Raw genomic sequence first — 13020 nt, 5'->3', positions numbered from 1 at the left:
TCTATAGGTGGTTTACTTTGGGGATAGCATGCGGTCGGACATGTTCCCTGCTAGCACGTTTGGGAAGTGGGAGACTGTGATGATCGTGGAGGAAATGGAGGGAGAGGGCGTCCCGAGGAGCGAAGCAGCAGAGACCAACGAGGCCCAAGTGGAGCCTCAGGAGAAGAAGGGAAAGTTTGAGGTAAGTTCACACCAGCAGTTGTTTCCGTTTAACGTGCTCTCCCACCTTGCCCCTGCTACCTAAAAGACATTCTCCCAACCCCCAGTCCATTGGCTCAGTGCCAAAATATACCCAATGTAGCATGTGTGTCTGAGAATGTGCGTGTGTTCATTTTGTAGCATTATCAAAAGACGTTCTGCAATTGCATTGTTGTAAGTATACCGTGGCGGTTTCATATTATTACAGTTTCACATCTAAAGGAGGAACCTGTAAAACAAGTTTACGTGAGTCTGTATTTCTCAGAGTAAGCCTAGTTTGAGTACAGTAAAGTCAGAAAATAAACATTTTAGGGAAGCTCACGTACTACTAGGAAGGAAACTATGAAGTAATCCGTACGACCAGGATGCAATATCACCCAGTGCTGCCCTCTCCCTCACTGACCAGGCCATGGAGGATGTTTTGTTCCAGACAGTAGAGAAGTTAGATGAGTCAGCATATCTGTTGCCAGGAGCAATGAGAGGAACATCCTTGTTTGGCTAAAACACCACTAGGATAGATGACTCCTTCATCTGAAGGGACTGACTGAGGAGGTTGTGCCATGTTTGGAGCACGGGGCCTTGTAGATGGACAAATTGTCGCCGCCTAGACTCACACCTCTACCTCTCTGTCGCTCTTTTTTTCCCTTCTCCCTTCTCCCTCTCTCTTTGTCTCCACCCTCTTCTCTCTGTCTCTCTCTCTCTCTGTCCCTTCTCCCTCTCTCTTTGTCTCCCCCCCACCCCCATTTTCTCTTTCTCTCTCCCCCTCCACCCCCATCTCTCCCTCTCTTATTCTCTCTCTTGGTTTCACCCCTCCACTCACTTCTCTCCTTTTTTTTATCTCCCACCCAGCCTATCTCTCTCTCTCTCTCTACTTCCCTTTCCTTTCTAAAACGTATTTCCCCATTTGCCTCATTTAATAGATATTCCTGGAAGCTCCAGTTGGTCTCTCTCTTTTGCTCTGCTGCAGCCAGAGTGTATGTAACACATTAATAGACACTCTTAAGAGAACTGCCTGGAATGACGTTTCCCCCAGATTCCTTTTGGTTACAATTTGGTGGAAATTTCCACATGAATAGGCTACTGTATGTAATGTTGTGCATCAGGTTGCCACTTATATTATGAGGTTCCGTGTAGAGAAGATATAAACTAGAGAAGAGGAAGAAGTAGTTAGTGCAGAAGTAGCCAGAATGTTTCCATGGCTCAGAGTTCGGAGCTGATCTTGTTATTTTAACATGAAAGATCTTGGATTCATTTAATCTTATGAATGACTTCTAACATAAACAGATCTTCTCAGCATGCAACTCCATCTCCAAGTCTGGTTGGAAGTCAAAAAGCGTCATTTTTCAGAAGAATGTCTTCCATCACACTTTTCACCAAGAGAGAGACAAAGTAGCAACAGTTTTTTTTTATTTGACGCAATCCCATTTCTCCTAGACACATTTCAAGGAAGTATCTGTAAGAGTTGAGTAATTTAAATGCATACGTGTCTTCTGCTACCTCTAGTTTGATCTGATAACAGTCCGTACTTGTTAACCACATCCTGTTTTTAAGGCATGTTCTGCCTTTCAGCACTTTTTAGAGATTAACATATTGCACCGACAAATGGCACTGATAAGGATGAGTGGGGGGGGGCTGCCGTTTTACAGGCTCCTAACCAACTGTGCTATTTTGTTAGTTTTTTCACATTGTTTGTAACTGATTTTGTACATAATGTTGCTGCTACAGTCTCTTATGACCAAAAAGACCTTCTGGACATCAGAACAGCGACTACTCACATCAAACTGGACGAAGATTTTTTCTTTAATGAGTCAGACGCGAAGGATATACTGCTCTCTCAAGACCAGGCCCAAATCCCAGTCATCCGCGTGAAGAAAAGACGGAGAAAAAGGGGAAGAAGGGCGGGGTGCCTTGTGAGAATTTCCTGGCGAGTTGGTAAACCACCACTACCCTCCGTATTATTGGCCAACAGACAGACTATCAGGATGTGAACTCAAAGCATATGCGGACCAATTGGCCAGTGTCTTCACTGACATTTTCAACCTCTCCCTGACCAATTATGTAATACCTACATGTTTCAAACAGACCACCATAGTCCCTGTGCCCAAGAAAGCGAAGATAACCTGCCTAAATTATTACAGTTGAGTACAGTTGAAGTCGGAAGTTTACATACACCTTAGCCAAATACATTTAAACTCAGTTTTTCACAATTCCTGACATTTAATCAGAGTAAAAATACCCTTCTTTCATCATATTCCCAGTGGGTCAGAATTTTACATACACTCAATTAGTATTTGGTAGCATTGCCTTTAAATTGTTTAACTTGGGTCAAACGTTTTGGGTAGCCTTCCACAAGCTTCCCACAATAAGTTGGGTGAATTTTGGCCCCTTCCTCCTGACAGAGCTGGTGTAACTGAGTCAGGTTTGTAGGCCTCCTTGCTCGCAGACAACCATAGTCCCCTGTGCCCAAGAAAGCGAAGGTAACCTGCCTAAATGATTACCCCCCGTAGCACTCACGTCGGTAACCATGAAGTGCTTTGAAAGGCTGGTCATTACTCACATCAACACCATCATGCCGGAAACCCTAGACCAACTCCAATTCGCATACCGCCCCAACAGATCCACAGATGATGCAATCTCAATCGCACTCCACACTGCCTTTTCCCACCTGGACAAAAGGAACACCTATGTGAGAAGGCTGTTCATCGGCAACCGCTTAGCATTCAACACCATAGTGCCCACAAAGCTCATCACTAAGCTAAGGGACTAAACACCTCCCTCTTCAACTGGATCCTGGACTTCCTGATGGGCAGCCCCCAGGTGGTAAGGGTAGGCAACAACACATTTGCCACTCTGATCCTCAACACTGAAGCCCCTCAGTGGTGCGTGCTTAGTCCCCTCCTGTACTCCCTGTTCACCCACGACTGCGTGGCCAAACACGACTCCAACACCATCAAGTTTGCTGACAACACAACAGTGGTAGGCCTGATCACCCACAACAATGGGACAGCCTATAGGAAGGAGCTCAGAGACCTGGCAGTGTGGTGCCAGGACAACAACCTCTCCCTCAATGTGAGCAAGACAAAGGAGCTGATCATGGACTATTGGAAAAGGAGGGCTTAACAGGCCCCCATTAACATCAACGGGGCTGTAGTGGAGCGAGGGCACGACAACAACTTTTCCCCCTCAGGAGACTGAAAAGATTTGGCATGGGGCTCAGATCCTCAATTTTTTTTTTACAGCTGAGCCATCGAGAGCATCCTGACCGGTTGCATCACCGCCTGGTGTGGCAACTGCTCGGCATCTGACCGTAAGGCGCTACAGAGGGTAGTGCGTATGGCCCAGTACATCTCTGGGGTCAAGCTTCCTGCCATCCAGGACCTATATACTAGGCAGTGTCAGAGGAAGGTTCTAAAAATTGTCAGACTCCAGTCACCCAAGTTAGACTGTTCCCTCTACTACCGCACGGTAAGTGGTACTGGAGTGCCAAGTCTAGGTCCAAAAGGTTCTTTAACAGCTTCTACCCCCAAGCCATAAGACTGGTGGACAATTAATCAAATGGCCACCCAGACTATTTACATTCTCTGAAACCAAAGTGGTGCATCAAGTTTGACACCAGCGGGTTCCTGAACAGCTTCTATCCCCAAGTCATAAGACTGCTAAATAGTTTACAAAATGTCTAAATGGACTATCTGAGTTGACCCTTGTATTTTTTTTTTTATTCCAACACACACACACACACAGTCACTTCATAATTTGCTCACACACACATGCATTTATACTGACTGTACGCACACCCACTCACATAAAATCATAATATGCGCTGCTGCTACTCTGTTTATCATATCTCCTGATGCCTAGTCACCTTACAGTACATGCCGTATCTAACTCTATCCCTCCAGTATTCCTGCACATTGTAAATATGGTATTGGAACTGGCCCTGTATATAACTTCTTACTTTATCGTGTTCTTCTTATTTCTTATTTTCATTTCTTATGTGTTTCTGTTTTACCTTGTTATTTGTAGTATTACATTGTTATTAATTACTGCATTGTTGGAGCTTGCAAGAAAGGCATTTTACCCTGCTTGTGCAGGTGACATGAACATTTTAGACTAACTCCACACTGATTTTTATTTTGAAATTCCTGTTAAAAAAAGTGGATCGATCATTACTCATGAATTTCCCTCCTAGCAGGATTAATTCCCTCTGTCTGGTCAGAGAATCACTCCCTCATTAGCACGTGTGATGTGCTTTCAGGACCAGGGCATGAAGGCGCCCTCTGCTCCATCCGAACAGTGGGGATCCTACTTTGTGGATGCACACAAGACTCCTGGAGGGGATGAGGAGAGCCAGAAACTCACCTGGTGCTGCCATAGCATCCACAAATACAGCACCATGGCCATCCCCAGTGTGGAGTCTATTGCAGGTACAGGGTGGAGAGGGCTATGGGGGCTCACTGACTCTTGTGTTGCGTAATGTCCTACCTAACTACTGTAGCGTCTTGTCTTGAGAGAGGCGTGCATGGTACGTTTGAAGAGGCATTTGACCCCAGATATCCTCTACTACCCGTTCCTTATTCTTGTTGAGAAGTGTCTCTGGAATATTTTCTGTTCCTTTTTGTGAAGGTTGGTTTTAGCAAAGCTTTGGGGGTTACTGACTCAGCTAAGCAGGCTAAACTGGTTGATGTGATGTCATATTATTCACCATTCTTTTCAACCCTCCTCCATAGATCTCCCTCTGGACTACAAGTTCCCCAGGTTCTCTCCCAACAAACCCTGCACCACCGGCTACTACCCCAGACCCCCAGATTCCCTGCTGAAGAAATGCCAGAGTCAGTCGTCTTAAAGAGTCCTTCTTCCCAGAGTCGCCCCCTCACCCTCCTCAGCCTAATGGGGAGGAATGTGCCTCCATCTCACCTGTAGTTCCACACCTGAACCACGCCGATCATCCCTAGAGCACAGGAAATCACGCTCACATTGATAGAAACCATGGGAATGTAAAAGCACAGTATCTCTCTGTAAGTAACTTGGCTACATTTGAACGTTGTTCTGTACGTGGATTATTGTACATGTGTGTGGAAAATGTGACTTGCCAATTGTGTAGGTATCTGTCAGCATACAGTGCTGATTAAAGCACATTCATATTGTTTTATGTGAAGACCACTATTTTTTTATGTAGATAGATAGGTAATTGGTGTTCCAGTTGAACCCCCTATACTGTAAGTGCATCATTCAATGTAAGTTAATAACTCTTTAGAGTAGTAACAAACCTTTCAAGCCCCACAAATAATGTCCTACATTTTGTTTTTGTGTGTCCTTACCTCAAATCTGATCTGAAATGCAATGTTGAACAGTCCCAGCAGTGTTTGTCTCCCGAGAGAAATTCCTAATAATCCATTATGTCCAGTATTCATGGTATTAGTGTGTGTATAATACATAATAAACAGCCATTTTGGTTTTGTTTCGCTGTATGCATTTGAATAACAGTAACTTTAGATGCCCTTAAAGGTAAAGCATTTCCCCTGTATTGATTTTGTGTAAGGTGTGTGAGAGCATTGTTCTTGAAGAAATGGCACAATCTGTCCTTGGTGTTACCTTTCTGTGGAAAACATTTAATAATAAATGAAAACTCTAATACCGGGTGGTTAATACTATGCTCTGTGTACTCTATGTATTATCTTGGTGCAGCAGTAAACTATAGTGCTGTTGGGGTGACTGTGTAAAAATGTGGAATACTTAGGCTTCATATGCAGTACCAATTTGAAGATATGCTTTAACTGACTCCTGAATGGTTACATGTGTTGGTGGACTGCATATAGACTAGTTGTATTATATTGATAAGAAACAAAGTCTTAATATGCTTTTAAGAGTATTTTGATAGTAAGTACTGTATTAGTTGATAAGAGAGGACAGGAGACTTTAATTGGGAAGCCAAAGTGGGTTATTATTTATGTTATAAATGTGTGTGTTGGTGTTAAACACAATGCAGCTTTAGTGATCCATTTCCTTTTTTTCATGTGATTTGCAAACTTTTATAAGCCCATTTGCCTTATGTTTATTTCATTAGTGCTATTGTGTTCTAGAGAAGATACAGGGAAAGTGTTTAATGTACTGTCTATGAAATAAAAAATATGTTCTACAATTTTGTTACACTGCCTTTTCTGGTGCTTTGTGTGTTTTCTTGACAGTAAAAATAAAAAATTTCTGAAAATGTGTCAGTCAGAGATCATTACCAAATTGGAATAGACTGCTTCAAACCTATTTGAGACTATTGGCTGCCTGCCTTCAATTCTCTAAATCTGTTCTGCCTACCTGGTTGTTTGTGTGTAGAATCATTACTTTCGGTCTCCCTCCCACGTCCCACTTCTCCAGGCACTTACCCATACTGCCCCTCCTCATACAACAGAATTTATGACGTTCTCTCCAAAACAGCAATTTCTCCCCTTACGCAGAATGGTATCTTATTTTTCACCACTTGAAAGATTCAACGCATCGATGAATGTCGCGGGGATTCTATTATGAAGTGACTGGTAGGAGTATCAAATCTGGACTACAATTTTACAACAACTGGTTTTGACAGGTAGGCTAATCTTAATCAGTGTACCATTCTGTCTTTACACCAAGGCTTCACTGATCGAAAAATTTCAATTTCAGTGCGCAATCTGCGCGTAATCCTATTTTGAGGTTATGTGGTATTAGTAGGTGTAACGTTTTTCCAATGTGGGAATAATAATTCATTAAACCTAAGAAAAGTACTATTTATTTAAGTATATGTACATATAAAAACGAAATAATGAACTCAATAGTGTTCTTAATATGACACTGATGACAAAAGTCACATACAAGGATAGTTAGTACTCGATTGATGACATTCGATAGTCTACCTAATGGAAATGTGTAGGATGTTCTCAGAGGTGTGTATAGGTATTCAAATATATAATTATATGTCCTATGAAAACTACTAATATGAAAAAGCTGGGACACTTTGGCAAAGGTGTCTTTTAATATAAGTATCAAGTTTAAGACGCTGGCGGCCTGAAAGTGGCTATCCAAGGTAAGGAGGTGAGAGTAGCCAGGTAAAGAAAGATCTCCTGTGGAGCTGCCTAATAAATATTGCCATTGTAAATATAAACACGAGTTTAGGGTTTGTTGTATTACTTTCTAGTGATGGAGCAGTATAGAATACTTTCCAAAATACAATATTGGCACATTATTCTACAGTATAAAATAATGACAACTGACAACAAGTCAGTTCATCAAATTTTTTGCCCTGCTAGAGCTGCCCCTGTCAACTGTAAGGGCTGTTATTGTGAAGTGGAAATGTCTAGGAGCACCAACGGCACATCCACTAAGTGGTAGACCACACAAGCTCGCAGAATGAGATTGCTGAAGCGTGTAGCACATAAAAATCGTCTGCAACACTCACTACAGAGTTCCAAACTGCCTCTGGAAGTAACGTCAGCACAATAACTGTTGGGAGCTTCATGAAATAGAACACTACCTGCCCAAATGCATAGTGCCAACTGTAAAGTTTGGTTGAAGATGAATAATGGTCTGGGGCTGTTTTTCATGGTTCTAGGCCCCTTAGTTCCAGTGAAGGGAAATCTTAACGCTTAGAATGACATTCTAGACGATTCTGTGTTTTAAACTTTGTGGCAACAGTTAGGGGAAGGCCCTTTCCTATTTCATGACAATGCCCCGGTGCATAAAGTGAGGTCCATACAGAAATGGTTTGTCGAGATTGGTGGAAGAACTTGACTGTCCTGCACAGAGCCCAGACCTCAACCCCATCGAACACCTTTGGGATAAATTGGAACGCCGACTGCGAGCCAAACATCAGTCCCCGACCTACTGTAACTAATGCTCTTGCGGCTGAATGGAAGCATGTACCCACAGCAATGTTCCAACATATAGTGGAAAGCCTTCCCAGAAGAGTGGAGGCTGTTATAGCAACAAAGGGGGGACCAACTCCATGTTGATGCCCATGATTTTGGAATGAGATATTTGCTGAGCAAGTGTCCACATACTTTTGGTCATGTAGTTGAAGTTATTTTAAAAGAGATGGCTAACAACAGCATGCGAGCTGCAATAAAAAACACAGTTCCACTCACCTGATGATGATAATTTTAAACTTAACTTCTTGTTGAAAGTTATTCTTTAAAAGGGAGACACTAACAAATTAGCAACAACATCCTCTTCGTTAACACCTGCTGCAGCCACTGCAAACTAGCCTACACAAAAGCTAGGTAGTTAAACCGTTGCTCGCTATTGCACAGTGACATGTTGGCCTTCGAGAAGGCATAAGTTTCCATGCATTTTTGTAAAACTCAATGTGATTGGTTGATTCCCCTGTCACTCAAAAAGGTTGCCCTAATACAATTCAATGTCAGATGCCTTTTATCAAGCTTCTGATGGCCTAGCCAATGACTGATTAATCTCCCCAGAGACCACATAGAAAAATCCAGATTGAATCTTTTTTCTCTTCAGTGTTAACCCTTTCCTTTCTAACAAAAACTGAATAGATTTAATCAGAACATCATTGAAAATAATATAGCAATTATTATTTGTATTATTTTATAAATCCTTAGCCTTTCTCTGTCTAAAGAATCCATATGTTCTACTGGACATTTTGAACTCTTATCATGGTGATGATTTTACAAAATTACAGTCATGGTCTTGAATTGGACTCACATTTTTCTGGTCTCGGTCTTGACTCAGTCTCGAACCTCTCGTCCCCCTCCAGGTCGCGGTCTTGACTCGGTCTTGCCCCCCCCTCTGGTCTTGGTCTTGAATCAGTCTCACTTAAGGTGGTCTCGAACACAACACTGCTAGGTAACACTAAATAGTGTGGCATAATACATAACAGACAACTCATGCTAATGGAACTGACCAGAGTCTAGACTCTCTAGACAACCTTCAAATCACCACCAAATGGTTTTCTGTTAGACAAGTGCCACGAGTAAGGTCCTGGAATGTACGTCCATGTTCCTGAGAAGAGATGACTAGCACTACCATAGTGTCAAATTGACCTATGCCATCTTAGTCATCGGTTCAGTCAAACCAGTAGAACTGATGAATAAGAATACCAGTCGGGGACTCTATGACCTTTAGAGTGTTGAGGACAACGTGTCTGACTATGTGGGTGTACATGGCTAGACTTGCCTGAGATACTGTCAATACAAGAATGAACTAGGCCTCAGGATTCATAGCGATGAACACACATCTCGACAATAGATGTCATAGCACACTTTACACATTACTGCTACCTCTTCTCAAGATACACTTGGGGGAGGAGGGGGGGGGGGTCTGTTATGATTAATCATAAAGATAAGAGTTGCATTTTTACAAGAGAGAGCTCAGCTTTCCTTTTAATTGTGACAGTCTACAGCAAGTCCTATGGCTTTGTAGTGTTTAATAACCTTTCAGAACAGTAGAGGATAGCCAGAATGATCAGGAATACAGCTGTATCCAATTATTCAAGGAATGCACCCTTTGTATGAAAAAGCTGGGGAGTCGAGAGAGAGAATATGGCTCAAAGTATTTTCTTCTCCCCTTTCCTTTCCTTCTCAGCTGAGCTCTGTTGGAAATTCCACGGCGCCCTCTCTGATGTGAGGATGAGGACCTACACCAGAGGGGCCCCCACAGCGTTCTTCATAAGTCTACTGTGGCCCCTGGTGTCCCCGGTGGTGGGGGTGGGGGTGGGAGAGGAGACGGACCCCACTGGAGGGATACCCTTCATGGGAGGGAACTACGATGGACACCCCATGCTGTTTTTCAGCCAGGGTGAGGTGGAGGAGTTGCAGGCGGCAGCGACTGGGACTCACCGGGAGATGGCTGCAAGGATCCGCGAGGCGGGAGAGGCCATGCTGGAGCTCCCTGAGGAATACCTGCCCCCCTGGAGCCCAGCCGAGTTCAGCGCCCGCTGGAACGAGGTGTATGGAAACAACCTGGGAGTGTTGTCTATGTTCTGTCTGCTCTACCCACACAGGGCCGGGGCCCTTGACCTGGCCAAGGATTACATGGAGAGGATGGCAGCTCAGCCTAGTTGGTATATTTTCTATCTTTGTTTTTCCCATATTTTTGTGTACATCTTCTTATCCGAGATATTGCTGCAGAAAGCAAACCTAAATGCAATCAATTGTCTGTGAACATCATCCCTACTTATTGGGACAAGAAATATGAGATACAATGTGTGGAAACAGTTTCTGAGTAGTTACTCAAATTCAGCCCCTGTGGGAACAGTTACTGTGTACAGTAGATACTCAAATTCAACCCCTGAGTGAATTGCTTGCTTCTCAATTGCAGAAAACCGAGCCGTTCTTCCCTTGGGATCTCTATTGTTTTATGCTTAGCCTACCCTTTGCAGTAATAAAAACTCTCACATGTTTTTCTCATTACAATGACCAATACTGATATATTTGGAGAATGCACAGATGCAGCTTAATCAATGTATTTGTCCTCTGTACATCACCATGTGCCCACTGGGGATACATGCCAAATCATACTCCGCTTCTTTATGGCCAGACCTGCAAGTAGAGATGCATTGTGGTCCGATGGGCCTGTGGTCCAGGAAATATGTTTAGCAGCTGTTCGAATTCATTGCTGAACATGCCCCCGTTGAAAGGAAATGAAATGTTCAGATGTTGAGCTGCCTGGCCTTGTGCAGAGGACTAGGGTTTCAGCCTCTACTACTGCTCTGGATTAGAGGTCAGAGGCTGAGATAGTCATTTGACTGGGGTTCTCTGAGTGGTTACATGGGAAATCTCATCTGCATCTCACATTGTTCACCCCCAACCAAAAGGATGTGCTAATGGCGGTCCCAGTCTACAAAATCAGAAGGGAATCGCTTAAAGTCTGAATGATGTTATATTTGAATCAAAAGTATATGATATTTATTTAACCATACTAGGCTATCATGCAAACTTGTTCACATTATGTTGCACAAAAATCATAGGCTAAGAAGAGGGCACCTATGAGATAGCATGTTGTTTCTGTATTTTAACCAACCCTTACAGTACTGTAATTCAGATGACCCCCGACCTCCTGTGAGGGTTGTGATTGTGAAACTTCTGTGGTTTTAAGATTTTCAGTAACAGTACAGTTGATAAAGTCCTTTATAACAAGCTTTCTCTGCACGTCGCAAGCCAAGGAATTCAGTGTTAAGGAGGGGTCTCTGACATATGAGGCAAGGCATTTCACTGTCGCAACCAATTTTGGAGTCATGGCGCCTGCATTCTCAGAAACTTCTTTGCTTTTAGCTTCATGGTCAGAGGGCTTCCCTTTTCCAGTTTCACCTTCTCCTTATCTCTCAATCCTTTTTCAGAAAAAAGCATTACCTCAGCCTCATTGTTTAAATCCTCTACTTAGCCATCAGCTGCTGCGTCTAGCCACCCCGTTCAGAGGGAGAGACAAGGTTTTCTTCTGGGTACTGACCAGAAGCATTAGTCCAAATTTTCCAATACTTCTCACAATATTTGTCCGTGGCACAAGTGAAGAAATGAAAACCCACTGAGCACATTTTCCCAGTTTAACAACATACAATGTGAGTTCTCTCCTCAGCCACACATTTACTATAGTTTCTGAATCTCACAGGGATCCTTAAAAGTGGCTCCGACAACTTGTCAAGGAGGACCATATTCCGACCGGTAAACTCCAGCTTGTGGCGTACTCTGGTCCCTGGTTTGTTTTAAGGCAGTCCATGTGTAAACACACAGAAGAGACGTCTTGTGTGCTTTGGCGTAATGTAATATACAGTACAGTACAGTACAGTACAGTACAGCAGTACTCATACTAAATACTTTAACAGTGCATTAAACTTGGTTTGTGAACCAAAGACTGTCATCAAAAAAACATTTTAACTAGTCAAAATCAAGTGTCCCTTTTATTCAATTTAATTTCTACCCATGTAGAAGGCACATTAATTTGCCTTCTACACAGCTCGTTGACAGATGAAAATAATGTATTAGTTACATAAAATAGAAGAAATGCTGCCAGAGGGTAGCTGCATATCTTTGATATGTGTGAATAAAATAAAATAAAGTTTTATTTGTCACATGCGCTGAATACAACAGGTGCTGACCTTACCGTGAAATGCTTACTTACAAGCCCTTAACCAACAATGCAGTTCAAGAAATAGAGTTAAGAAAATATTTACTAAATAAACTAAAGTTTAAACAATTATAAAAAGTAACAATAAAATAACTATAAAATAAAATTATACAGGGGGTACCGGTACTGAGGTAATGTGAGGGGGTACAGGTTAGTCAAGGTCATTTCTCTGCTACCGCTTGCCATGCGGTAGCAGAGAGAACAGTGTATGACTTGGGTGACTGGAGTCTTTGACAATTTTTTGGGCCTTCCTGGGACCCCGCCTAGTAAATAGGTCCTGGATGGCTGTGATGTACTGGACTGTATGCACTACCCTCTCTAGCGCCTTACGGTCGATTGCCGAACAGTTGCCATACCAGGCAGTGATGCAACCGGTCAGGATGGTCTCGATGGTGAAGCTGTATAACTTTTTGAGGATCTGGGGACCCATGCCAAATCTTTTCAGTCTACTGAGGGAGAATAGGCGTTGTCGTGCCCTCTTCACGACTGTCTTGGTGTGTTTGGACCATGATAGTTTGTTGGTGATGTGCATTAAACTTAGTCCGGGTGGCCATTTCATTAATTGTTCAACAGTCTTATGGCTTGGGGGTAGGGCTGGGCAATATGGCAAAAATATTATATCACAGTATTTCAAAAGAAATTGACAGTATGACGGTATTTGACGGTGTTTTAATATTAAAAGTTCTAAATTTGCTTTATGAGTAGTGCGTGACCCTA

At 42.8% G+C, this 13020-nt stretch overlaps 2 protein-coding genes across 4 annotated transcripts in view; both read left to right on the top strand.

Moving 5' to 3' along the window:
* nt5d1 (5-nucleotidase domain-containing protein 1) overlaps positions 1-6337 on the top strand; it is a 79614-nt gene extending 73277 nt beyond the window's left edge. For both annotated transcript variants that reach the window (XM_014144209.3, NM_001173760.1), the window contains 3 exon segments: positions 8-181; positions 4454-4622; positions 4926-6337. In XM_014144209.3, coding sequence (XP_013999684.1) covers positions 8-181; positions 4454-4622; positions 4926-5041 — 459 coding nt within the window. In that variant the 3' untranslated portion in view covers positions 5042-6337.
* A 214-nt stretch (positions 6338-6551) lies between these two features.
* Positions 6552-13020, top strand: part of LOC106571323 (dermatan-sulfate epimerase) — a 32154-nt gene continuing 25685 nt past the window's right edge. The window contains exons 1-2 of one of the 2 annotated variants that reach the window (XM_082961717.1): positions 6552-6775; positions 9766-10243. In XM_082961717.1, coding sequence (XP_082817843.1) covers positions 9810-10243 — 434 coding nt within the window. In that variant the 5' untranslated portion in view covers positions 6552-6775; positions 9766-9809. The remainder of the gene's footprint in view (positions 6776-9765; positions 10244-13020) is intronic. The other variant, XM_014144261.3, reaches the window with a different exon arrangement.

Source organism: Salmo salar, chromosome 15 (assembly GCF_965601325.2).
Source record: "Salmo salar chromosome 15, fSalSal1, whole genome shotgun sequence".
Taxonomy (NCBI): domain Eukaryota; kingdom Metazoa; phylum Chordata; class Actinopteri; order Salmoniformes; family Salmonidae; genus Salmo; species Salmo salar.
The sequence above is the reverse complement of the archived record's forward strand: the minus strand, read 5'-3'. Positions and strand labels throughout refer to the sequence as shown.